The 26,362-nt window shown below is 39.3% G+C and overlaps 1 protein-coding gene across 4 annotated transcripts in view; it reads left to right on the top strand.

Annotated features, from left to right (window-relative positions):
- The first annotated feature begins 318 nt into the window (after positions 1-318).
- SCAMP1 (secretory carrier membrane protein 1) overlaps positions 319-26,362 on the top strand; it is a 120,984-nt gene continuing 94,940 nt past the window's right edge. For 2 of the 4 annotated variants that reach the window (XM_016953097.4, XM_024356592.3), the window contains exon 1: positions 319-2,243. In XM_016953097.4, the coding sequence (XP_016808586.1) occupies positions 2,187-2,243 (57 nt within the window). In that variant the 5' untranslated portion in view covers positions 319-2,186. Of the gene's footprint in view, positions 2,244-2,350; positions 2,723-12,128; positions 12,310-15,725; positions 15,841-26,362 lie in introns of those variants that run through there. The other 2 variants (XM_063811140.1, XM_024356593.3) reach the window with 2 other exon arrangements.

Genomic DNA, 26,362 nt, shown 5'->3' with positions numbered 1-26,362 from the left:
TGCATTAGGTGCAAATATCATTAGCTGTAAACAGAACATAGTTGGAAATTTCCATCCTGCAATGCGGGCTCAGCTGATCCTCATTGTCTTGGAACATAGTAGATGCATAATAAATAGTGCAGATTATTTTGAGTCATTTGGAGGACAGGTGGAGGGAGTGAGGGCAAAAGTGGTGAGAGAAGCAGATGAGCTGGGCAAGGACATGCTTGCTCAGGAGAAGGGAGGCAAAGCGTATAAGAACATACTGAGCCTCCTTGCCACTTTCGACGTTCAACCAATATTTGTTAGGCACTAAATACACATGCAGGACACTTTTCTGTATGTTGTTTCATTTAATTCTTAAATAATCCTTTACAGACTCAGAGAGGTGAAGAGAGTAGCACAGGTAGTATCAGAATTGGGATTCAAACCTGACACATACACTGAGCACTAAGTTAAAACCGGGCACTGGGCAGCTGCTGAGGATGCGATGGTGAGTACAACAGACTGCTTGCTCTTTTTGATATCTAGAATCTTACAACTCTGCTGTGCTCATCCTTGTCTGTTGTCATTTACTAGTTGACATCTTCGTTGACTACCTAGAAGCAGCTGCTTCGACATCTATCCCAACCTGAATCCCGTCAAAGGGAGATTACAACAAATGTGCTTTTTGTCTATCATCTCTAGCTAGTGTTTCACAGTGGGGGGAGTATCATTTCCTGGGTGACTTTGCATAGAGCAAGCTCCCCAAAGGCCAAGGAATACTCAATCTAGATTCTTCCAATCCTCCGGTACCCACCAAGTCAAAAGAATTCTGGCTCCCTGTAGCTTCATCTAAGTGCTTTTCTGTTAGAGGAGAAAAGTGAGGAAAGCGATGCTCTTTCAATAAGTTCGGCGGGGTGGGGCAAGGAATGGTACAAATTGATTTTTTTTTTTTTTTCTTGAGACAGAGTCTCGCTCTGTCTCCCAAGCTGGAGTGCAGTGCCCCGGTCTCGGCTCACTGCGACCTCCACCTCCCGGATTCAAGCGATTCTCCTGCCTTAGCCTCCAGAGTAGCTGGGACTACAGGCGTACGCCACCACTCCCGGCTAATTTCTGTATTTTTAGTAGAGACGGGGGTTTCACCATATTGGCCAGGCTGGTTTCGAACTCATGACCTTGTGATTCGCCCGCCTCGGCCTCCCAAAGTGTTGGGATTACAGGCGTAAGCCACCGCGCCCGGCCGGTACAAATTAATTTAACACATCTTTTGATAATCTCATCCTTGGTGTTGGAAAAGACGGGAAAATCCAAAAGTGTCTATTTTGTGCCCAAATGCTCAAGTTAATACTCGAGGGCCTTGATCTCTGGCCTCTTGCCATCCCTCTCCCCATTATTTCTGAAGAAGTAGCCATTTTGCAGATTCCAGAGGTTGGGAGCCACGGCCGGCCCCTGGTACTGAATCTCATCTCCTTCTCAGGGCTCCTTGGATCAAGTTGGGACCGGCAGCGCCAAGGCTGCTCTCCGTGATTTAGCAGCAACCTAGAGTCAGAGAGACCGGAAGATGGGAGGCCGGGATTCTCAGGTGGGGTCAGGGGTATGCAAAAATCCTTAGCAGCGGCCGCGCCCCCGCCCCGGGGAGGTAATTTGCGGAGGGCGGTGCAGTAGCCTCTCCAGTGCCCGCGTCCCACGGTCTAACGGCACTGCTCCCGGGGTGCGCGGCCCACGACTCAGGCTGCCTCCCCCAACCTGACAAGTGTGCGTCCTTCCCACAAAATGCCACCACTTCCCTAAGTGACGCTGGGCCCCGGGGAGCTGATTTGAAATCGGTGTTCAGAAGACCGAGCCCGGCTGGACGCAGCCGGCCTCCGGCTGAGAGCGTAGGGGAAGGGTTCCATACTCTCCGAGGATCCCGCGGGCTCGTGGCGTGTGGAACGCTTTTCATCGCTTTCAGTTCCCGTTTCCTTCGCCCCGACTACCTACTCGGTCGCAGCTAAAGCCCGGAGCGTGGGATCCGGGCCCGGAGGAACGGGATGGCGAACGCGAGCTGCGCCGCGGCCAGGAGCCCGCCGCACCGGGCATGCTCAGTGGCGCGGCCGGCTGGGTGGCCCGCGAGCTGCACCCGGATCTGCTCGGCGGCGGCGACGTGAGCGCGCAGGGGGGCGGCGGCCTCGCCTCGTCTCTCTCTCTGCGCCTGGGTCGGGTGGGTGACGCCGAGAGCCAGAGAGATGTCGGATTTCGACAGTAACCCGTTTGCCGACCCGGATCTCAACAATCCCTTCAAGGTGAGCTTCGGTCCCAGCATCTCCTGCCGCCGCGACGCGTCGTTGTTTGTGAAAACGGACGAGTTCCTTCGCGCCCACTGCGTCTGCCCCTCGGCTCCCCTTAGCAGCCCAGAGAGGGGCGCGGGGCCGCCGTCCTCCATTTGGGGTCGCGCCCCGGCCCCGTGTCACTCCTTTGGGTTTTGGGGCTTGGGGGTGGAACCTCCTCAGCTCGTGCCCGGCCGCCCTTCCACACGTCCCCGACTGGTGAGGGTCGTGTCTGCAGCCGGGACTGGGCCAGCGCGCCCGGAGGGGTCCTGGCCCGCCTCTCAGGAGTGAAAGCCGAGGGCAGGTAGAGTCGCCCCTTGCCAAGCAAGTGTGGCTGGCAGGGCCGGGAGTCGGCGGAGGGGGGCCCGCCCTGGGGTGGGGTTGTCATGGGGACCCGAGGTGGCGGCGGCGGAGAGCTGCGTGGGGTGATGGCAGAGGTGTGGAGGAGGAGAGAGGTGAGGGCACCGAGTATGCTGCAATAAAAAAAAAAAAGGTTATGTTTTTATTTTTTAAACTTGTGTTGCACCCAAATACCACCAGTGGCGCTGCCATCCCCCCTCTTTCTGTTAGGTTGAGGTTGAGGGTATTGATACCAAAGCAAAACTTAAAAATAAACATATCTGGAAAACAATAGTGCACGTGGACGACCTCTTCCCTACCCAGCTGCTTCTAGCAAGGTAAACGATGGGATATTTTCCAAGCTCCTAGTGCGTCACCGGTTCTCTGGGCTATGTGAGGATACCATTTCCTACTTGAGCTGCTTTTCTTCTTGGAGTCGACCTTATCAACCCCGGCTTCGGAAGGGCTTGGCACAGAATCCTGCAAAGGAAGGCGGCTGAGATATTCATCGTCTGCGTTTAAATGAATGCAACATTTAAATAACTCTCTCTTTGAAAGTATTCTGAATTTCCTAATGAGTGTAACTGTTAGCACGTGTAATTTGTTTCCAACTGTTGGTTGAAGTTGTTTCTCAATCCCCCCGGCCGTGTGCAGTAGTAACTTTAATTTGCAGTCACACAGAATAAAACAGGAACTCTAATTTGTGGTCACACAAGTGTCACTTCTGGCTTGTTGAGTTTACATCTTTTTACTCCTGGTTTTATCTTTCATTAAGAATCCTGGAAGAGGAAAAATATTTCTGCTCTGATTATTAAATGCCTGATAATTCCAAGGAGGATTATTTTAATGAAATGACCCTGATTATTATTGACAACTCGACTCACTTTGTAGCAGTGTAGAATTAGACTCAGTCACTGTTTCATTGTCCCTAATGTCACTTAAGAAAATTCAGTACAACTGGCCTGTACCTTTCAGTGACATGGTTGCATTTTAAGACTTTTTTTTTTTTTTTTCCTGGCAGTTTTGTTTCAATTAGTATTGGACTTGCTTCCATGTTGTGGAAAATCAGGTAGTTCTTAAATGGTAGACTTTCTAAAGAGACCGTTCATAAATTGTTAAATGGGTGTTATTTTAAAATATTTTGAAGATAAAACATCAAGAACCTTTTAGCCTTTCCTAATTCAGATAATTCACTGACGCTGTTTATTCAGCATCTGACGATTTGGCAGTGTATTTTCTACTTGGTCATTCCATTTCATGGTTCATTTCATATTAACTGGCTCTCTTGTTAGGGCAAAACATTGTCTTCATCTTAGCCCAGACTGTCCTTTTGTGACATCTGATATTGCCATGACACTTTTCTGACATTCATAAAGTTGCTGTAGTAATTCTAAACCCAGGAGTTGTTTTAAATATTCATTGTGGCATAACGTTATAAATCTTTTTTGTTCTTTTATAAGTGGATGTATCCAGGACAATGATTATTCAAGTTTGTAAAATGCATCAGGGACAGATCATTTAGGTCTAAAGTAGACTTGGTTGTACACATATTTCTGCTTATGATCTTTCTCTGTTTTTGGTGACTGTTATAGCACTGTCAGTGTATCTGACCCTTTATTTTTCCATGTATGTTCACCTGCCCCTCCTCCTCTCAAAGTATAGTTTTATATCTATATTTTGTCTTTTTACTTTTGCTTATATTTATGTAAAAGTGATTTTTGAAATAACATTTCTGATACTCTACTTAAATCTGAAATGTTTCTGGAATCATTTGAGTTACTTTATGATCATTTTTCTTTTTTTTCTTTTTTTTTTTTTTTGAGACGGAGTCTTGCACTGTTGCCCCGGCTGGAGTGCAATGGCGTGATCTCAACTCACCACAACCTCTGCCTCCCGGGTTCAAGTGATTCTCCTGCCTCAACCTCCCTAGTAGCTGGTATTACAGGTGCCCGCCACCACGCCCGGCTAATTCTTTGTGTTTTTAGTAGAGACAGGGTTTCATTGTGTTGGCCAGGCTGGTCTTGAACTCCTGACCTCGTGATCCACCTGCCTCGGTCTCCCAAAGTGCTGGGATTACGGGCGGGAGCCACTGCGTTCAGCAGATCGTTTTTTTTCTTTCTTTCTTTTTTTTTTTTTTTTTGAGACGGAGTCTCCCTCTGTCGCCCAGGTTGGAGTGCAGTGGCGCGATCTCTGCTCACTGCAAGCGCTGCCTCCCGGGTTCACGCCATTCTCCTGCCTCAGCCTCCCAAGTAGCTGAGACTACAGGCGCCCGCCACCACCGGCTAATTTTTTGTATTTTTAGTAGAGACGGGGTTTCACCGTGTTAGCCAGGATGGTCTCGATCTCCTGACCTCGTGATCCACCCACCTTGGACTCCCAAAGTGCTGGGATTACAGGCGTGAACCACCGGGCCCGACCCATTTTTCAAATCTGTTTTTATTTGCAGTATTTGAAGATAAAGCTCTTATTTTCAAGTATATGATATTTCGCATTTGGTAACTATGCTAATTTCTTTTTCATTAAATCCTATTTGTTTTCCATTGCCTTTTTCATTTTTTAGCATTTCTTTTCCTTCACTTTTATGTTAGGAATACTTTTGCAAGCATCTTCGTTTGTGCCGTATCATGAAAGTAGTTTGAGTCTATTCTCCTTATATAATATAACCATAGTGGTTTACTTGATTTTATTGGTTCTTGTAAGGCTATTTGCTGGATTCAGTTCATTTTTTTTTGTTGAGCCCCTGCTTTATATTCTAGTGGTTTTCCTAGGCTTAGTGAATGGTTTTATGAAATTTGAATGGCTTTCATTGCGCATCAAGAAACTTGGAATAACTGGAAATCTGTAGTGATCGAAAAGAAAATAGATGATTAATTATATAGAAGTTTCTGAGGATCCACTCTTGAGCTGTTAAAATGGGGTTTTAAAGCTATAGAGGGAAAAATATTTTCTGTATAGTCAACATGTAATTATTGAAGAATTGCTGTATGTCCTTTGTTTTCTGTTGAGTTTATTCATTCAACAAATACTGAAGAAGTGTCTCTGTCCTTATGGCTATTAGTCTAACAGTGAGACAAATATGCTTGGAAAATGAATGAAAGGGGAGAGTTTAATAACCAGCAGAGGTCAGCAATATAGGCTCTTACAAGTCAGCATAAGAGTGTATGGTTAAGTGCCGGAACAAGTGCAGTTTGTTCATAAAAGGAAGAAATTAGTAAGTGGTCAGAAAATTTTCATGCTTTATGCTTTTGCATATTAACATGATAATTGATTGAATAAGATAGTTCATTATGGAAATAACATTTAAATTAATTTTTAAAATATGAAGAGAATTAGAATTTCACAGCTGGGGGGGCAAATTCTTAAAATATATTCAGTCAGATCTCATAGATTAAAAAACAAAGCCCACAGAGGCACACTTGCTCATTGTCTTGTGCCCATGTGTAGGTAGTATAGAATTGGCATTAGAACTTAGGTCTCCTGATTTCTAGTCCATTGCTGGTGACACTGTATGTGCTCCCTGGTTGCATTTTGATACCAAAATTCTTGTTTTGTATTTGGAGGTTAGAGTTGAGGGGAGGCAGCAGAGGATAGGATTAAAAAATTTTGGCTCAAGAATTTGAAAAGATCTGGGCTTGATCCTGGCTTTGACACTAACTGGTTGTGAGACCTTGGAAAGTTACTTAACCTCTTTCAGACTCAGTTTACTCATCGCGTGTTCTCACTCATAGGTGGGAATTGAATAATGAGAACACTTGGACACAGGGTGGGGAACATCACACACCGGGGTCTGTCATGGGGTGGGGGGAGGGGAGAAGGATAGGAGATATACCTAATGTAAATGACGAGTTAATGGGTGCAGCACACCAACATGGCACATGTATACATATGTAACAAACCTGTACGTTGTGCACATGTACCCTAGAAGTATTAAAAAAGAAAGACTCAGTGTACTATTTTGTAAAATAGGGTAATAGTACATTCTCTATAGGATTGTAAATAGGATTAGATGAACATACATTTAGCATATAGTAAGAGTTTAAAGTATAGTGGTTTTAATTAGGTACTAATATTTAGTATTAATAGTAATTTAAGAAATTCTGTTTAATGGCCAGGCGCAGTGGCTCACGCCTGTAATCCCAGCACTTTGGGAGGCTGAGGCGGGCGAATCACGAGGTCAGGAGTTCGAGACCAGCCTGGCCAACATGGTGAAACCCTGTCTCTACCAAAAATACAAAAAATTAGCTTGGCGTGGTGGCGGACACCTGTAATCCCAGCTACTTGGGAGGCTGAGGCAGGAGAATTGCTTGAACCTGGGAGGTGGAGGTTGCAGTGAGCTGAGATGGCACCACTGCACTCCAGCCTGGGCGACAGTGCGAGACTCATCTCAAAAAAAAAAAAAAAGTTCTGTTTAATAATCTCTATATGCTTAGCTATGAATTTAGTGAAATTTATGTTACTTTTGGATCTTCTGGAGTGCTGGTAGTAGCTGTTTGACTGATCATAGTCAAGGAATCAAAGCTAAAAATAATTAAGTGCTTTGCCTACATCAACCTGCTAGACTAGACCAAGGTTGTCTGAATTTTGGTGCTTTTTCACAACACGTAGTTCCTCCCTAATAAAATATCTCCATGTTAAAATTGAGCATAGTGTCCATTTTGTTTTGGCCTCAAAAATTAATTTTAGTCTATTGAAATTTTTTTTAGAAATGGCCTAAAATTCAGCATTCTCACTTATGTTATCTTTTAAGTTACAGTAATCTAGTGGCATTGTAAGAGTTGAAATTTAAAATTGAAAATGACCCATAATTCAAGTGTGTTATTCATTTGTCTTAGTCTGTTTGGGCTGCTGTAACAAAGTATAGTACCTCACAGTGGGTAATTTATAAACAACAGAAATTTATTGCCCAGAACTCTGGAGGCTAGGAAGTCCAAGATCAAGGTCCCAGCAGATTCAGTGTATGGTGAGTCCTTTTCCTCATTGATGGCATCTTCTTTGTGTCCTCACATGGCAGAAGGGGATGGCAGCTCTTTGGGGCCCTTTTCTTTTCTTTTTTTTTTTTTTGAGACGGAGTCTTGCTCTGTCGCCCAGGCTGGAGTGCAGGGGTGCCATCTCGGCTCACTGCAACCTCCGTCTCCTGGGTTCAAGCGATTCCCCTACCTCAGCCTCCCGAGTAGCTGGGATTATAGGTACATGCCACCATGCCCAGCTAATTTTTGTATTTTTAGTAGAGACGGAGTTTCACTATGTTGGCCAGGCTGGCCTTGAACTCTTGGCCTCAAGTGATCCACCTGCCTCAGCCTTCCAGAGTGCTGGGATTACAGGTGTATGCCACCACACTTGGCCTCTGGGTCCTTTTTTTAATAGGGATATTAATCCCATTCTTGAGAGCAGAGCCCTGCTGACCTAGTCACCTCACAAAGTCTTCACCTTCTGATACCATCACGTTGGTGATAGGTTTCAGCATGTGATTTTTAAGGAAACAAACATTCAGACCTTAGTTTTCATTTTGTAACATCAAGAATGTTATCCATCTTATTTCATTTACCTTGACAATGATACTTACAAGTTGATTTCACTCCTCCCTTATCTGTTTAAAATTTTGAGGCTGAGCATGATAGCTCATGCTTGTAATCCCAGTGCTTTGGGAAGCCAAGGCAGGAGGATTGCTTGAACCCAAGAGTTTGAGACCAGCCTGGGCAACATAGTGAGACTTCCATGTCTACTAAAATTTAAAAGTTAGCTGGGTGTGGTGGTGCACACCTGTAATCTAAGCTACTTGGGAGGCTGAGGCGGGAGGGTGACAGAGTGAGACCCTGTCTCAAAAAAAAAAAAAAACCCCAAAAAACAAACAAACAAAAAAAATAAAATTTTGAGTTTGGAGATTGGATAGCACTAGGAAAGTATTCTGAGGATTTCCTTTGTGATTGTCACATTTTGAAAACTGTCTTTTAACATTAATCTGGAACATAGTGGTTGTAGTTTATGGGCCTGTGTTATTTTACGTTCATGTCAACTGCATGAATTCCTGTTCATTTTTCCTCATGTTAATGTTTTTAAAAAGCACATATTGAGCTGCTGTTATATTTCATCAACTTAAGATGCCATCCTTTGTAAGATGCACCATTATCTTATTTACCACTGTCTCACTTATCTGTTGCTATGTAACAATCCCAAAATATAATGGCTTAAAATAACAATTATTTGCTCACGATTCTGTTAATTGCACTAGACTTAGCTGGGCAGGTTTTTTCTTTTTTTTTAATGTTCTTTTCTGGAGTCACTAAAGTGGCTTCAGTCACCTGGTTTATGGTTTCAGATATCCTTACTCAAGTGCCTGCTGGTTACCTGGAGATGTCAGTGGGCACAGCAATTAGCTGTCTTTCATGTAGCCTCTCTACTAGTAATAAATGGGCTTTGTGCATAGTAGCAGCAGTGCTCCCAGAGGGCAAGAGCTGAATCTACAAGGCTTCTTGAATCATATGCCACTTCTGCTGTATTCTGTTGGTCAAAACAAGGCACAAGTTCAGCCTAGATTTTAAAAGGAGTGGCAAGCAATAGGCTCCACTTCTTGACTGGAGACAGACCTATGATCTGAAGATACACCTAGTATAAAATGGCGAGGTTGTCGTAGGATAACTTCACTAGACACTCCCATTCAAATAGGGAAAGAGTGGGAGGCGTGTAGCACCTGCTGATGCATAGCAGTTCTGAAATCTAGCCAGGCACGTGTTGTTAGGGTCCCCTACATTGGGGACAATGAATGTTTCTTGATTAGGGCCCAGTTCTGCTACCTCGTATTGGTTCCTTCACCTGTTATTTTCTTCTGCTTTTGGCTCCACCCTCTGAGAGGTCCTTTATTTATTTTTTTTCTATAAGAATGAGCCCTTTTGGCAGCTGAGTAGCGTTTTTGGCCTGCTTCTTGCCCATTGAAAATTGGGAGCCCAGAAGTTTCTATTAATTTTGAACTGTTTCTTTAGTCCAGGCTGTCACAACTCTCTTAACAGTTTCTTTTTAATCTTACCAGAGTTCAAACCATGCCTTAAAAACCACATTTGTCATTCTTTTTGAGACAATCTTCATTTAGGGTGAAGTGTCTGTTGCCATGGTCGATATTCTTCAGATGTTTAGAAAACTTTTGTCTAGGTTGAGCATCTCATATGGCCAGGGGAAGGCTGCTGCCATAGGAGGCTGCTGTGCCACGTGACAAAACTAAGATTTGAACACAGTTTTATTTTGGCCCTGTAGCTTTACAGTCATATGAGATGATGGTGATTATGAAAATTTTGAAAGTAAACTGTTCTTGTGCTGATATTACCAAAAGTTTTTTTTGGACTGTGATTAATATTTAATAGTGATAAATGCAGATCCAAATAATTTATTGGTTATTTCCTTAATATGAACCACCAGTGTGATATAGTTGCTGAAAAATATATATTGGCTTAGTGAAATTAGTGATCAGTTCCTTAAAATTAATAATCCTATAGTATTCTGTTCTGGTCTAATAGCTGGGTATTGTTCTCAATTGCAAGTGCATATTTAAAGAGTGGTTTGAAAATACTAGGATATGCCCAAAGAGGACAGTCAGAATGGTCATGGGACTGGAATCAAGTTCTAGGAAGAACAATTTAAGTTTCAATTACTCAGTGGATTTAGTCTACAGAGGGCTAAAGGGAAATAGGAGAGCTCCCATCAGATACTTAAAGTGTTCTTAGTTAAGTGAATAAACTTGTTATTTGTTGCTTTAGAAAAAGAATCTAAGGTTAACTGGCAAAGTTTACTTGAAGGTAAAGGTAAATTTTGTCCAAACAGACTTTTAAAAATCTGCTACCATGGCCTGACAATGCTCTTTTGGTAGGGCATTCTCTAGCACTTGCAGAAATTCAAGCAGAAGTTGGATAACCTACAGAGATGCCTAATTTCAATATTGTAATGTCTCAGGGAATAGGGAGACCCAAGGAGAGGGACAGAGATGGGAACAACTGGTTGGTGGAATAGTCAGGACACACTATTTTTTTTTTTTTTGAGACAGAGTCTCTCTCTGTCTCCAAGGCTGGAGTGCAGTGGCGTGATCTCGGCTCACTGCAACCTCCACCACACAGGTTCAAGCGATTTTCCTGCCTTAGCCTCCCGAGTAGCTGGGACTATAGGCGTGCACCACCACACCTGGTTACTTTTTGTATTTTTAGTAGAGACGGGGTTTCACCATGTTGGCCAGGCTGGTCTCCAACTCCTGACCTCAGGTGATCTGCCTGCCTTGGCCTCCCAAAGTGCTGGGATTACAAGCGTGAGTCATCGCGCCCGGCTAGGACACATAACATTTATCAAGTAAGTTTGCAGTGTTATGGGCATGGTTTGTGGCACCCCAAGACAATTACAGTAGTAACATCAAGTATCACTGATCACAGATCACCATAGCAGACATAATGATAATGAAAAAGTTTGCAATATTGCAAATACTACCGTAGTGTGACACTAGAGATGTGAAGTGAGCACATGCTGTTGGGAAAATGGTGCTGCGAGACTTGCTTGATACAGGGTTGCCACAAACCTTCAATTTATTTTTTTAAAAAAGGCAATATCTGTGAAGTACAGTGAAACTAGGTATTCCTGCATTTTCTCTGTTCTAATATATCGACCATATTGGATATTGGAATTAAGTACGATCAGTTCAGCTAGAGAGGATGCTTTATGTTCAGAGACCAGCTATGCTCTGAGCCTCAGCTTCTGCTGAGGGAGCAGCCCTCATGGTAGCTTACACATTTGTGATCATGTCCTCTAGGGTGTGACTTTTGCCACCCTGGCGTCAGCTGACTGATCTTAACAAAGGTACTTGTCCAAAGCAGTGGAATAGCAGTTATCTCACTAGGCTTTTGAAGGCCATTTTCAAGAATTCCTGTCCCTCATTAGAGGTGTTTTTTAACTAGAAGGGATGTGCCATGTCATGAAGAATTTCAATCCCTGTGAAACCTGGCGTTCTTCTTTCTGTATATATCTTTAAAATATTCTCCTGCTCCCAGCATTTGGGGTGACCTGAGTGAGTCTGTCTGTTTCAACCAGAATTGCTAAACCGTAAGTGTAAAGTAACATTTTCTTGCCAAAAGGGTGATAGAGTTAAGCCTGTATTTAGACCTACAGTTTTTGGTGGTGTAGTGGAGTAATATACTTGCAAATATTGTAAGATGTTTTTAAATCACAAGGGAGAATTTTCCAACTTTCAATGGGTGTGGGATATAAAAGGTGACATGGAGTTTGGTTAGATTTAACCTTGTAACAAGTCTCCGAGTTGTTCCTACTGAGGCAGTCTGTAATGTCCTGCAGCTTTTGACTTCATATGTGTAGACTGGTGTTGAAAACCCTGTTCTCCTTTCTGTGCAGAAGGCTTGCAGATCTATACCCAGAGAGCAATCCAGTAATCCCCTTCTCCTTGGCATTTGGCTTTGGGTGCTTTTCAGAATTAGTAATGTTTCTTTATCCATTGCTGGACACCTAAGTTGTTTCTGTTTTTTGTCTATTACAGATAATGTGTCTATAAACATTCCTGTACAAGTGTTCTGTTTGATCACCTGTTTTAAATTCTTTTGGGGATATATACCTACAAGTGGAATTGCCTAGTCATATGGTAACTCTGTTTAATCATGGAGGAGCTTCCAGACCCTTTTCCAAAGTGGCTGTACCATTTTATATTCCTGCTAGCAGTGTATGGGTATGTAGATTTCTCTACATCTTTGTTAACACTTGCTATTACCTGTTTTTTATTCTAGTCATCCTAGTGGGGGTGAAGTGGTATCTTGTGGTTTTGATTTGCAGTCTGCTGATAACTAATGATGTTGAGAATCTTCTCATTTGCTTATTGGCATTTGCATATTTTCTTTGATGTCTGTTCAGATCCTTTGGCTATTCTTAGATTGGGTTATTTGTCTTTTTTATTATTGAGTTATAAGAGTTTTTATATATCCTGGATACATACCTTTATCAGGTATGTGATTTGTGACTTTTTTTCCCATTTTCTGGGTTGTCTTTTTACTTTCTTGATAACATCTTTTGAAGCACAAAAGCTTTTAATTTTGTTAAGTTCAAATTACCTATTTTTTGTTGTTGGTGTTTTAGTGTCACATCTAAGAATCCTTTGCCAAATCTGAGGTAAAGAAGGTTTATCCCTATGTTTTCTTCAAAGAGTTTTATAGTTTTAGCTGTTGAATTTAGGTCTATGATTCATTTTGAGTTAATTTTTGTATTTGGTATGACATAAGGTCAACTTTATTGTTTTGCATGTGGTTATAATGGTTGTTCCAGCACCATTTGTTGAAAAGATTGTTCAGTCCCCATTGAATGATCTTGGCACACTTGTCAAAAATCTCAGTATTCTTAATCTGTGTTCTTGCAAAGGAGATGAAATATTTTATCTGAAAAAGCCCTCATATTTCATGCAAAAATGCCTTGCAAATACCTGGTAGTCACCAGGTTTTCTGAGTATATATTAACTTCTCCGGCTTCTAAAATTGCCAGAGCTACTTTTGCAACTGCTTCTAAGTCTTTGCATACTTCAATGCTTAAAAACAAATTTAATAGCAGGTTTTACACTTGGTTTTAGAATGTAATTATGAACACATTGTCAATATTACCAACTTTATATGTTTCCTTTTTTAAAAAAATAAATGCTTCCTTAAAAGAAATACTTCCATTTATTTTACAGAATACAGTTGAATTAAATAATACATTTTTGCATTTAAGCAGAAACACTGGAACCCCTTAAACTCTTAAAGCAAAGGATATGTGTATAGTGTAAAGCGTTATGCATTTTGAGTATTGCTGAAATCAAATTAGAAAGGAGGGATTTGTGATAGTTATACATTGATAATTATAACTTGATTGATAGTAGAAGAAAACACAAAACATTTGAATGCAAATAATTTAGTATATATAGCTATTAAAGATGTTTGCTTCTCAAACACAGTGAAAACAATGCATAGTGTAGAAGCATTCTGTACATAACAAATACTTTAAGTTCTCACTTTCTTCAAGAGAAATAAGCTGTGGCCGTGTTATATACATGCTAATGGCAGCCATTTAATCCGTGGAAATCCTCTAATGGTGGTTAGAATTCTCATATGATAATTTGGGATATATGGAGAGCACTGTCAAGTGAAAGTGGTAGGTAATGGGAAAAGAGCATCAGGAGTATTGGCCAGTCATGGCCAGGAGTTGGTAAACTAGGTGTAATTTTACCACCATTTGGCACTTTTTCTTATAAACAAATTCTAAATGGTGGTTAAGCTTCCCAGGCCAGTGCTTAGAATTGTAGTATGTAGCACCAAACCCAAGCATTCTCTACAGTAATGTACCCAAAGAGGGGGGAAGGTTCATTTGTGATGTCAGGGATTCATCCCCTGCTAGCCTCCCATGACATTGAAAAGTAATCATAACCTTAAAAACTAATAGCTCAGATATTAAAAAAAAAATTAGATGTCTTTTTCAAAAATCTCCAAGCAAGTGCACAACTCTCCAACATTTGTATGAAACCTACATCACAAGGTGATTTGTCATAACAATAAAAGGAGTTCTTCTTACTGTTATCCTCACTTCAAGTCATGATATATAATAGCTTCTAAAATCCCTGAGCTTGGTAAGGCAACTAGTAATTTGCATGTCTTGTTTTTGTTTCTATTTATGTTAATACCAAAAAGTTTGAAAGTTAGTAAAAAATTAGAGCCTGCTTTAGAAAATACAGGCAACTTGGGGTAAAATAAATAATAATTACATGTTGCAACAAAAGATAATCTTGCATTATTATTTATTTTCTTTATCTGTTATTTAAAAAGATTCCCATCTTTTTTCTGATTCAAAAGGAAAACTCCTGGAACTATTAATATAAGAAACATAACAACAACAATAACTAAATACTGAAGTTAGAAAAATTAATTTGCCTGTGGTCACCTAGCTAGGAGGTAGAGAAGCAAACCTTAAGCAGTGTGGTTCCAGAGCCCACCTTCTTACCTTCTCCCCTCTGCTAGTGGAATACAAACCTCAGCAAATTTCACTTACTCCTTCTTCTTATCTCCCTGACACCAGGCTAAGAACACAGAAATGTTTGCCTGCAGTATGTAAAGTTTATAGAACTTTATCTTATGAACTGAACTCTAAGTGGTGGTGAAGTTCCCCTGAGATTCAGCTATAAACATTTCCATTAAAAATGTTTATATTAAATAGAAAAAGCATGTATTACTACTTTCAAGCTTTGGGAATACATTAATTTGCATTTTTGCAATATGCTACTTACCTTAGGCTTGCTACATCCGATATAAAACCACAGAGACTGACTAACTCAACCTAAAACAAGCATCCCTAGCTGTAGGAAAGTTGCTATGTAGGAAAGTTGCCACATGGGGATAAAATTACACCTCTATTTTTTAAATCTTTCTTAAGGATTTACTATCCATGTAAGACATGTTTATATTCTCTAAATGTTCAGTTCTTTGCCCTACTGATTGCTTTAAGACGTAATTTGGTTTCTTGCCACTGCTCTATCTTTAGGCATATTATCTTTTTTTGACTATAGTTCAGTCAGAACATGTTTTCATGTAGTTCCTATAGCTCAGATATGGTACTACAAAATAGAGTGTGAAATTTGGACTAGCAGGACTGCCTTTACCTCCATGGTATCTGATAGCATTTGGTATCTAATTCTTTTGCCAGTGGACCATCTAATTTCTGTTATTTTGGTTAGTGACTTTGAGTGGACCTAATGGTATAATTTGAAAAACAAACAAAACATATTCTCAGTCTTTACCAACCATTATATTTAAAATGGAGAGCTTGCCAGTTTAATAGGTCTTTATGGTTGTTTAAAATTTTATATAATTACTGTGACTGCATTGGAGATTAAAGTGGACCAAACTCAATTGTCTCCAAGAGATTATCATCATTGAAGGTGGAGTAAGAGTAGGTTATTTAGTAACGTATATGAAACTCCCAAAAATCAGATGCTGTGATAGTCACTTGGGATACAAGATAAAGAGAATTTTCTGATGTCAAATAATCCACACTTTAGTTGGGAGATATAATGTGTGATAAATGCTTTGATGCTAACAAAACAAGAATAACGTGTTCTTCATATTGCAGAAACAGAACTTCCTGAGAAGATGAGGCCTGAACTATCTTGCCTCAGTTCCCCTAAATGCAGAATCTGAGGCAGAAGGCATATGTGTTGTTATACTTCACTTCTCTCATTTTATAGGTAGGGAAATTCGGACACAGAAGTTAATTTTTCTAAGTTTACTCAGGAATGACAGGACTTGGAATAAAATTGTTTCATGGAATTGCTTCAATAAGGGTAAGGATAATGTGAGAAATAATTTCTCATAGCAATTGCTTAAAAGTGCTGCTGGCAATATAAAATGAAACAAAAAAAGGACCAGACCTCTCAATGTCATTTTGGCTGTAAGCTAAGAAACTAGAATTTCTTGTTTTCTATATTATTTAGGTTCATTACATTTATTATTAATTATCTGCAGGAAATTTTTACCAAATTATATTCACAAATTATGTTTGTTTCCAAAGAAATCTTTCTCTAGAATCTATAGAGTGTACTCGGTAATCAAACAGATGCCTACTTAGGAGGTAAGTTGGCTTGGGCATGATTGCTTTAGTTAAGTTTCTAATTTACTAAGGACTGATTTGGGTCTATAAACATAAGTGAGTTTCTTTTAGATTTGAGTAAGACTGTTATGACCCTTGCCATGATATGAATTTTTCAAAATCATGATTTATTGAATAATTCCTAGTGATTATTAAGCACGTATCACAGTTATAAAAGTTTCGCTAAATACACTTGTCTTAGAGTCTTGTTGAGAGATTTTTAATGGCTTTTCCTAGCTCCTTTTTAAAAAAAGTGGGGCATTTAGAAACTGTAGTACTATTCCAGGTGAGTGAATTTGTTAGTATTTATTACATTCATATGATTATAGTAACTATGAGAATTATGGAGTAGGGGAAAAATTGAACTCAGGGGAGGGCCTCTCAGCTTGGGGCATTTCTTGTTTAATCAAATTGTCTAGTGTAAGTGTATAATCTTGACTGAACCAAGCAGAGCTGTTGAAGAGTATTTTAATTACATTTTATAGAGCAGCACAATATTTATTCTTTTTCTTCTGAGGAAATATAGTTTTGAACATAAATTTCTTTATTGCATTTTCTTCCAACAACTTGATCTTTGGATTTAGATTTGGATTTGAATCCTGACCATGTCACTTATTATATGACTTTGGGCAAATTACTAAAACATCTCTAAGTCAGTATTCTCAGTAGTGAAAGAAAAGATACAGAACCCAAGTCATAAAGCTCTTCTGAGGATTACATGAAATAATTAAGAGTCTGGTATCATGCTAACCTAGATGAATTTTCTTTCTCTCTTTGAATCTGTAGCCTTCAATTTCCCATTGGCTTCCTTGATAGAACTATAAATGTGCATTTTCTTATAAATGTTTAATATATTCAAAATAATACCTTGTATCTCATGAAAAAGTGTGAAGGAACTAATGGTGAAAATCTGCTACTGTGTTATACAAAAATACTGGACTGGAAAGATTCTAATCATGTCTCTTGTCATCCTTTGTAATTTTGAAAAACTTAGAGGAAATTTAAGTCTAGTTTGTCATATTTCTTTTTGCTAACATAATTGAATTTGTCCAAATGGACAAAAGTGAAATTATTCTATGAGCCAGTCTTGAATAAGTTGTAGTGCCTGGATCAGTACTGTCCAATAGAAATATAATTTCTGCCGCATATGCAATTTAAAATTTTCTAGTAGCCATATTAGAAAAAAAGGAAAAACCAAGTGAACTTAATTGTAATACATTTTATTTTACTCCATATAAAGAATCTTATTTCAACACCTAATCAATATAAATGTTGCAGGAAGTCAGGGACCCCGAACGGAGGGACCAGCTGGAGCCACAGCAGAGGTTATTTCATTTTAATATGGACATTTATCAGCTCCCAAATGATACTTTTATAATTTCTTATGCCTGTCTTTAATCCTGTTATCTTCATAAGCTGAGAATGTACATCACCTCAGGACCACTGTGATAATTGTGTTAACTGTACAAATTGATTGCAAAACGTGTGTTTGAACAAAATGAAATCAGTGCACCTTGAAAAAGAACAGAATAACATCGATTTTTAGGGAACAAGGGAAGGCAACCATAAGGTCTGACTGCCTGCGGGGTTGGGCAAAAAGAGCCATATTTTTCTTCTTGCAGAGAGCCTATAAATGGACCTGCAAGTAGGGAAGATATTGCTAAATTATTTTCCTAGCAAGGAATATTAATATTAATACCCTGGGAAAGGAATGCATTCTTAGGGGGAGGTCTATAAACAGCTGCTCTGGGAATGTCTGTCTTATGCAGTTGAGATAAGGACTGAGATATGCCCTGGTCTCCTGCAGTATCCTTAGGCTTACTAGGGTGGGGAAAAAACTCCGCCCTGATAAGTTTGTGGTCAGACCGGTTCTCTGCTCTTGAACCCTGTTGTCTGTTGTTTAAGATGTTTATCAAGACAATACGTGCACCGGCTGAACATAGACCTTTATCAGTAGTTCTGCTTTTGCCCTTTGCCTCATGATCTTTGTTGGACCCTTATCAGTAGTTCTGCTTTTGCCTTTTGCCTTGTGATCTTTGTTGGACCCTTATCAGGAGTTCTGCTTTTGCCTTTTGTCCTGTTTCCTCAGAAGCATGTGATCTTTGTTAGATTGTTATTAGTAGTTCTTCTTTTTGCCCTTTGAAGCATGTGATCTTTGTACCTACTCCCTGTTCATACACCCCCTCCCCTTTTGAAATCCTTAATAAAAACTTGCTGGTTTTGAGGCTCAGGGGGGCATCACGGTCCTACTGATATGTGATGTCATCCCTGGTGGCCCAGCTGTTAAATTCCTCTCTTTATACTGTCTCTCTTTATTTCTAGCCGGCCGACACTTATGAAAAATAGAACTTACGTTGAAATATTGGGGGTGGGTTCCCCCGATATATAAAAATTAGAGATATTTTACATTGTTTTGCTAAATCTTTGAAATTGAAAATCTAATGTATTTTATACTTTTAGCACATCTCAATTGGACTACATTTTAAGAGCTACATGTGGCTGGTGGCTACCATATTTACAGGTAGCACAGGTGTATAGCACATCTATAAAATGCATTACTACAACAGTAGATGGCTTTTGCACACTGTAGGATGTGTGTGATAAAAGAATGTCATTTATTATTGCCGGTCTAAAGTTTGTCTCCAGTTCTTAGCAGTCACTTAATGGTGAGAATTTACCTGTCATTGCAATCTGTTCAATAAATGATTTCGCCAGTTTTCATTGCCCATTCCCAAGTATTTAAAAATTTCAAAGGCCTCAAATATATCTACTTCACATTAATTATATCTGTAGGAATGACATGAAAAGGTTTGTATTTTGAAAAGCTGATTCTGGCTTATTATGAAGAATAGATTGGCATGGGGTCGGAGGATAGGGAGGGAAGACCAGTAAGGAGTTCATTGCCATTGACACATGAGAAATACTGGCAGATTGATCTCTGGGGTGGAGGAGGGATTTTTTTGTTTGTTTGTTTTTTGTTTTGCTTGTGTGCATTTTAAAGATGATCAAGACTTGAAATGTGAGGTATCTTGCTGGGAAGAAGCAGTTGAACATATGAGAGAAAAGGATAATTGACAGGGTGATCCTAAGAAAAGTTAGGAGGAGATTAAGCTTAGATATGAAGAAGATTTTCCCCCCTACCTTGGGGGAAAGGCTTCCTCCTTGCTTTTCCTTCCCTCCTCTTTTTTGCTTCCCTTTTCCTTTTTTTCCCCTAACCTCTAGACAATGTGGGAGGTAAGGAAAAAAAAAGCTGAGGCCCTTCTGATGATCTGCAGGACATTGTGAAAACTTCTGTAACACAAAGTCATTTCTCACCAGTTAAAATAACAGTAACCATATTTATTGGCTCTGTTTTTGCTATGGTGACTCATTGGCAACTCTAGTAATTGCTGTTCCCCTCAGATGCTTTACCTGCTGCTCTCTGCTCCCTTTTCTGGCCACCTTCCTATAACTTAGCTTCTGTTTGTCACTCTTTCTACCATGGCTGTTGTCAGCTTCTACTGCTGCTGTTATAGTTCCCAATTTTATGTCTCATATTCAGTCTCCTCAAAAATGGGAATAGGATTGGATTGATTAGCAGTTAGTCGGTACCGAGTTGCTTCTGTTGGGCCTGCCAGGTTTCCTCGTGTCCAATTCTAAAGATAGTTGCCTTTGGCACAGAGGCCAGTTTCTTATTCTTAGTTATGTAGCCAAGTTAATAGGGTCACGTGACACAAAGATTGGGCAAAGAACTGCTTCTGGTTGCTTTCCTTAGAACGTGTTTTAAGGAAACACAGGTGGGTGTTTTTTGTCCTATTCATTACCTAATATTTGCTATACTTTTTACAATTCTCAGTTAGCCTTAGGTGGAGAGCTTTTTTGCTTGATCCTTAACTTACTGTTGGTGGTAATGACGATAGCAGCCTCACCTGTCACTTATTTGAGTCTTTCCCATGTGTGGAAACTATATTAAGCACTTTACATGTAGTAACTCATGAATTATATGATACATTTTACTGATGAAAAAACTGAGGTACAGTGAAATACGAAGTGACTTGTTCAAAGTTTATAGCTTCTTAGTAATGGAACTGGAATTTGAATACAGGCAGCCAGCAATCCGTAGCATAACATTTCTGAACTATGGTTGACCATTGTGATTATCAAATTTCCCCTTAATTTTAAAGATGAGAAAATCGAGAGAGTTTGAGTGACTTGCCTGATGTCACAGTATTGGTCGTTACCAGGTGCTCAGTTTCTGATTCCTAGACTAGTGCTTTTTTCTGCTACAGAACAAGTACCCAGGACATAGAAGGTTTTGGATACTAATCATGAAACCCAAGCCTGTGTTAGCAGATATCATAGTAAGTGGATATATAATGTATAGCTGTACAATAATCATCCATGTAGATTTTTATGTTATTAGACTACTATTTAGCTTAAAAATGACATATGTACAGAGAGAAATAAACAGGAGACTGAGCTTGATTAGTCATATAAGTTGATTGAGTCAATCTCCTTATCTCCAGCAGGTGAAAGCACTGTCTCCCAGGTTGCATCTTTCAGGTTATGTGTGGCAGTGATTAAGAAATATCCAATTCAGTGCATGGTGTAGGAGAGCATTTGGAGTACAGTGAAGGTTCATTCCTCTGGAGAATTTGGTAGAGAAACCTAGTATTGAAGATATAAACTAATTGTGCTAGATGTAAACTTTTATTCTCTTGTTTGGAAAAACATTTGTTTTCATATCCATATTGATATTTTAGTGAAATATGAAGTAAACACTGTGAAGTAACACTGTAAAGTTAAGTGGCATTACTAGAGTATTGACAGAGTAGCCTTGGCTTAACTAATGATGTAAAGATATAACTCTAATGTCTATGCATAGTCAGATCCACATGATATTTAAATTAAACTCTGAAGAATATCTTTACTTGCTACTTAAAAGTTAATAAAATACAGAAGCCAAGTATGATCCTCTAAGTCAACAAAATAAGACTATCTGAGAATCTTTTCCTTATTAGAAATATAAATTCTCAGGCATCATCCCAGACCTACTGAATCAGAAACAAGGTACGTTCAGAGTGACGCTCAGCAATCTGGATTTTACAAGCCCTCCAGGTGACCGCAATGCATGCTGAAGTTTGAGAACCACAGCCAAAGAAGAAACCAAATTATCAGTTGAAATAATTTCATTTTGATTATGTTGGAGAAGAAGAATTAACATTTTCCTGCCACAGTTTTGGAATTATTAATAAGGAATTAGGAATTGGAAAGTCCTAGTTTAATTTTTGTCTCAGACATGCACTAATTGATCTTAAGGAAGTTTCCTGACCTTGTTTAAGGCCACAGCTTCTTTCTCTGAAAAATAGAATGATACAGTCTACCAGGAAAGATCATAGCAAAGATTGGAAATAAAAGTAAATGTAAAAGTAAATGCTGAATACTTAATAGGCATCAATATCATTTATCGTTACTTAATTCTTTTTCAGTTTTGTTGTCTTCTCCCAGTTTAGAGACTATGGCTTCCTCAACACTACAGTTGCTAAAGCTAATTTGAAACATTAATTATGTAATAATTCAGAGATATCAGTTCTTTACCTTCCTAAATCTAGTGTCATTCTTGGTATATTGTGTACATACTTTAATGCTTTGTCATCTAATACTGCATTAGGAGAGTGAACTCAGTTCACTTGAGAAAATGATTTTATCAAATTGCCTGTTAACTTCTAGCCAGGATTAAATTTCTAGAATCTAGAAGGAAACAAGTGCACTTTAGTCACTGTAGTTGAAAGTAGAAAATTGGAAGGATGATTTTAGTCTCTTTGGAACTAAGTTATACCTTATTTATTTATTGGCTTTTAAAAGTATTTAAGGTGAATTTTAGCACACTCAAGATAATTAGATGTGTGTATTTGTAAAGTGAGAGTTGGACTCGTACTTCTGTGGCACTGAGAGAATGACGTTGATAGCGTGAATGTTGGCTAAGCAGGACTCATCTTTCTGATCCTACATTCTGTCTCCCTCCTTTTTTCTTTTTGAGTTAATTTTGTTTTGTAATTACGAAAACATTTCATGGTTCCAAAGTAGAGGCTATAAAACAATGTAAAATTAAGTCTAGCTTCGAAGTCTATCATTTTTATTAGTTTTTGGATTACTCTTCCTTTTAAAAAACATAAACACACATTCATTTTTATCTGCCTTTTGCACCAAAGGTTAACATTTGTTTACACTCCTCTGCACCTTGCTTTTTTCACTCAGCCCATAGCAGTTTTATATCTCCTTATACCATTTTACAACTGCATAATGATACTCAGCTGCATAGTACTTTATCATGTAGATTGTCATGGTTTATTCAGTCATCTTCTATTTATATATATTTAGGTTGCTTCCAGTCGATTAATTAGTGTGGTGCTTCCATGTGGTTACAAATAGAATTTTGCCGATATTTCTTTGGAGTAGGTTCCTAGAAGTGAGACTGTGGGTCAAAGGATAAATGCAGATGTTATTTTGCTAGGTATTGCCAACTTGCCCTCCATAAAGGTTGTAACAGTCTTTATTCCCATTAGCAATGCATGAGAATGCCTGCTTCCTTACAGCTTTGTCAGTAGAGTATGTCAGACTTTTAGATTTTTTGCTAATTTGATAGGTGAGAAATGATTAAATCAGTGTAGTCTTAATGAGTGTTTCTTTTATGAATGGGATTAAACATCTTTTTATTTACACTTTTTGAACTATCTTTATGCTTTTTTTTTTCAAGAAGTATTTATTGGTTACTACTGCTGCTATTATCTTGAAGAATTACTCTTTGGGTATTTCCCCACAGAGGTGGTAATAATACTCGTTGAAGAAACAGAATATCACCAGGCATGTATGATTAAGAAAAAAAAAAAGATCACTGATCACAGATCACCACAACAGATATAGTAAAAACATTTGAAGGCCGGGAGCGGTGGCTCATGCTTGTAATCCCAGCACTTTGGGAGGCTGAGGCAGGTGGATCACTTGAGGCCAGGAGTTCAAGGCCAGCCTGGCCAACATGGTGAAACCCTGTCTCTACTAAAAATACAAAAATTAGCCAGGCATGGTGGCACATGCTTGTAATCCCAGCTACTTGGGAGACTGAGGCAGGAGAATCACTTGAATGGGGGAGGTGGAGGTTGTGGTGAGCTGAGATCGTGCTACGGCACTTCAGCAGCCTGGGCAACAGCAAGACTCCGTCTCAAAAAAAAAAAAAACTGTTTCTGGTTTCAAAGAGTTCACAGTCTAATTGGGGGAAGAAAAGGCTTGCATGAAGATTATCATCGTTCAGGGAAATAGATGTTGATGGAGCTCTCATAAGTGCTGTGGGAACATTGAGCGTGGAGTAGAGAGACTTGGGTAGAGGGAAGGTATCAGAAAGATCATTGCTTAGCATATGAGGTAATATTTAGACTGAGCCTGTAAGGAAGAGGAAGAGATTGCTAGGCTGACCCTGCTGGGAAAACTATTCTAACTAGAGGAAGCAACGCAAAGGAAGAGTATAACTGATATTTGAGGACTCACTGGTTACTGGTTTTGTAGATGATGGTGAGGGTAGGCATTGAGACTACAGCTGGACCATCTGGATTTGATGAAAGTGCTTGTTGACCCTAAACTCACTTCTAAATTAGGTTAACTTTAGCAATGCTAAGTTGAAAATTTTGATTAAAATGACATGTTTCTATTTTCTCAATTTTCTCACTGACACATGCCTTCTCTCTTGATAATCTTCTTGCTGCTTACACTTTTGGGTAAACTTTGGAGGGGAACCCTGGGAAAGTAAGTGGAGTGATTTCATTCCCTCTTTCCCATTTTACTGTTGAGCAAGACTAAAGCCTTTATGTTTTGTCTGTGTCATACTTTTAATTTATCCTTACTACTTGCTTTATGCCAAATTTGAGGCTCCTTATTCAGTAGCTTGTTTCATTTGGTTAAGGGAGAAAGATCTTTCTCATATGAATTTATAAGGCTGGAAAAATAGGCAGGCTAGATGGTTAGAAGCCTTGTATCTCATTTTAAGGAATTTGTGTTTTGTTTTATAGTTTGTGTAGAGCCTCTAAAAATCTGAAATGGATAAAGGACAGAGGAAAGAGGTTGGAGGAAGGGAATGGCAAGAATAGCTTTGCATTTTTGAGAGGTAAAGAATGGCTGTGTTGAGGAAGGTGAATTGGAGAAGGTACATGTAGACTAAAGAGCAAAAGTCTCCAGACCAGCAGAAGTGGTATCACCTGAGAACCTTTTAGAAATACAGGTTTTCAGACCCCACCCCAGACCTACTGAATGAGAAATTCTGGGGGTTGGGTGCAACACTCTGTGTCTTAGTTGATTTTGATGCATACTAAAGTTTGAGACTAGAAATTCGAAGGTTAGCCTACATGACAGTTTGGAAAATGCTTTTCATGTGAATTATGTAGTTGACTTTTGTTAATGTTCATTATGCTGAGATGTTCATTATAAATGCTTTTCACATGAATTACATAGTTGATTTTGTTGAGATATTCATTATATATGTATACTTTATACACACACATACATATACTACAATTTTGTGATTCAGGTTTTTAAAAAATTTCAGTAGGTTTTTGGGGAACAGGTGGTGTTTGGTTACATGAATAAGTTTCTCACTGGTGATTTCTGAGATTTTGGTGCACCTGTCACCCGAGCAGTGTACACTGCACCCATTATGTAGTCTTTTATCCGTCACCCAACTCCCACCCTTTCCCATGAGTCCCTGAAGTTCATTGTATCATTCTTATGCCTTTGTGTCCTCATAACTTAACTCCCACTTGTGAGAACATACAATGTTTGGTTTTCCAGTCCTCAGTAACTTCACTTAGAATAATATCTCCAATTCCATCCAGGTTGCTGCAAATGCCACTATTTCATTCCTTTTCATGGCTGAGTAGTATTCCATGGTGTGTGTGTGTGTGTGTGTGTGTGTGTATGTGTATGTGTATATATATGCCACATTTTCTGTATCCACTCGTTGATTGATGTGAATTTAGACTGGTTCCATATTTTTGCAATTGCAAATTGTGCTGCTATAAACATGCCTGTGCAAATATCTTTTTCATATAATGACTTCTTTTCCTTTGGATTGATATCCAGGAGTGGGATTGCTGGATCAAATGGTAGATCTGCTTTTAGTTCTTTAAGGAATTTCCACCCTGTTTTCCATAGTGTTTGTACTAGTTTACATTTTCACCAACAGTGTAAAAGTGTTCCCTTTTTACCACATCCACACCAATATCTATTATTTTTTGATTATGGCTGTCTTTGCAGGAGTAAGTTGGTATCACATTGTGGTTTTGCTTTGCATTTCCCTGATAATGAGTGATGTTGAGCATTTTTCATATGTTTATGGGCCATTTGTACATCTTCTTTTAATAATTGTCTATTCATGTCCTTAGCCCACTTTTTGATGGGATTGTTTTTTTCATGCTGATTTGTTTGAGTTCCTTGTAGACTCTGGGTATTAGTCCTTTGTCAAATGTATAGATTGTGAAGATTTTCTCCTACTCTATGTGTTGTCTGTTTGCTGATTATTTCTTTTGCTGTGCACAAGCTTTTTAGTTTAATTAAGTCCCATCTATTATCCTTTTTTGTTGTTGTGTTTGCTTTTGGGTTCTTGGTCATAAAGTCTTTCCTTAAGCCAATGTCAAGAAAGATTTTTCCAATGTTATGTTCTAGAATTTTTATGGTTTCAGGTCTTAGATTTAGGTCTTTGATCCATCTTGAGTTGATTTTTGTATAAGGTGAGAGATGAGGATCCAGTTTCATTCTTCTACATGTGGCTTGCCAATGATCCCAGCACCATTTGTTGAATAGGGTGTCCTTTCTCCACATTATGTTTTTGTTTGCATTGTGGAAGATCAGCTGACGGTAAGTATTTGGGTTTATTTCTGGGTTCTCTATTCCATTCCATTGGTCTGTGTGCCTGTTTTTATACCAGTACCATGCTCTTTTGGTGACTATGGCCTTATGGTGTAGTTTGAAGTCTCGTAATGTAATGCCTCCAGTTTTGTCCTTTTTACTTAGTCTTGCTTTGGCTATGTGGGCTCCTTTTTGGTTCCATATGAATTTCAGGATTGTTTTTCTAGTTCTGTGAAGAATGATGATGGTAT

The sequence above is a fragment of the Pan troglodytes genome, chromosome 4 (genome assembly GCF_028858775.2).
Source record: "Pan troglodytes isolate AG18354 chromosome 4, NHGRI_mPanTro3-v2.0_pri, whole genome shotgun sequence".
NCBI classification, from domain to species: Eukaryota; Metazoa; Chordata; class Mammalia; order Primates; family Hominidae; genus Pan; species Pan troglodytes.
This window is presented reverse-complemented; position numbering and strand designations above follow the sequence as displayed.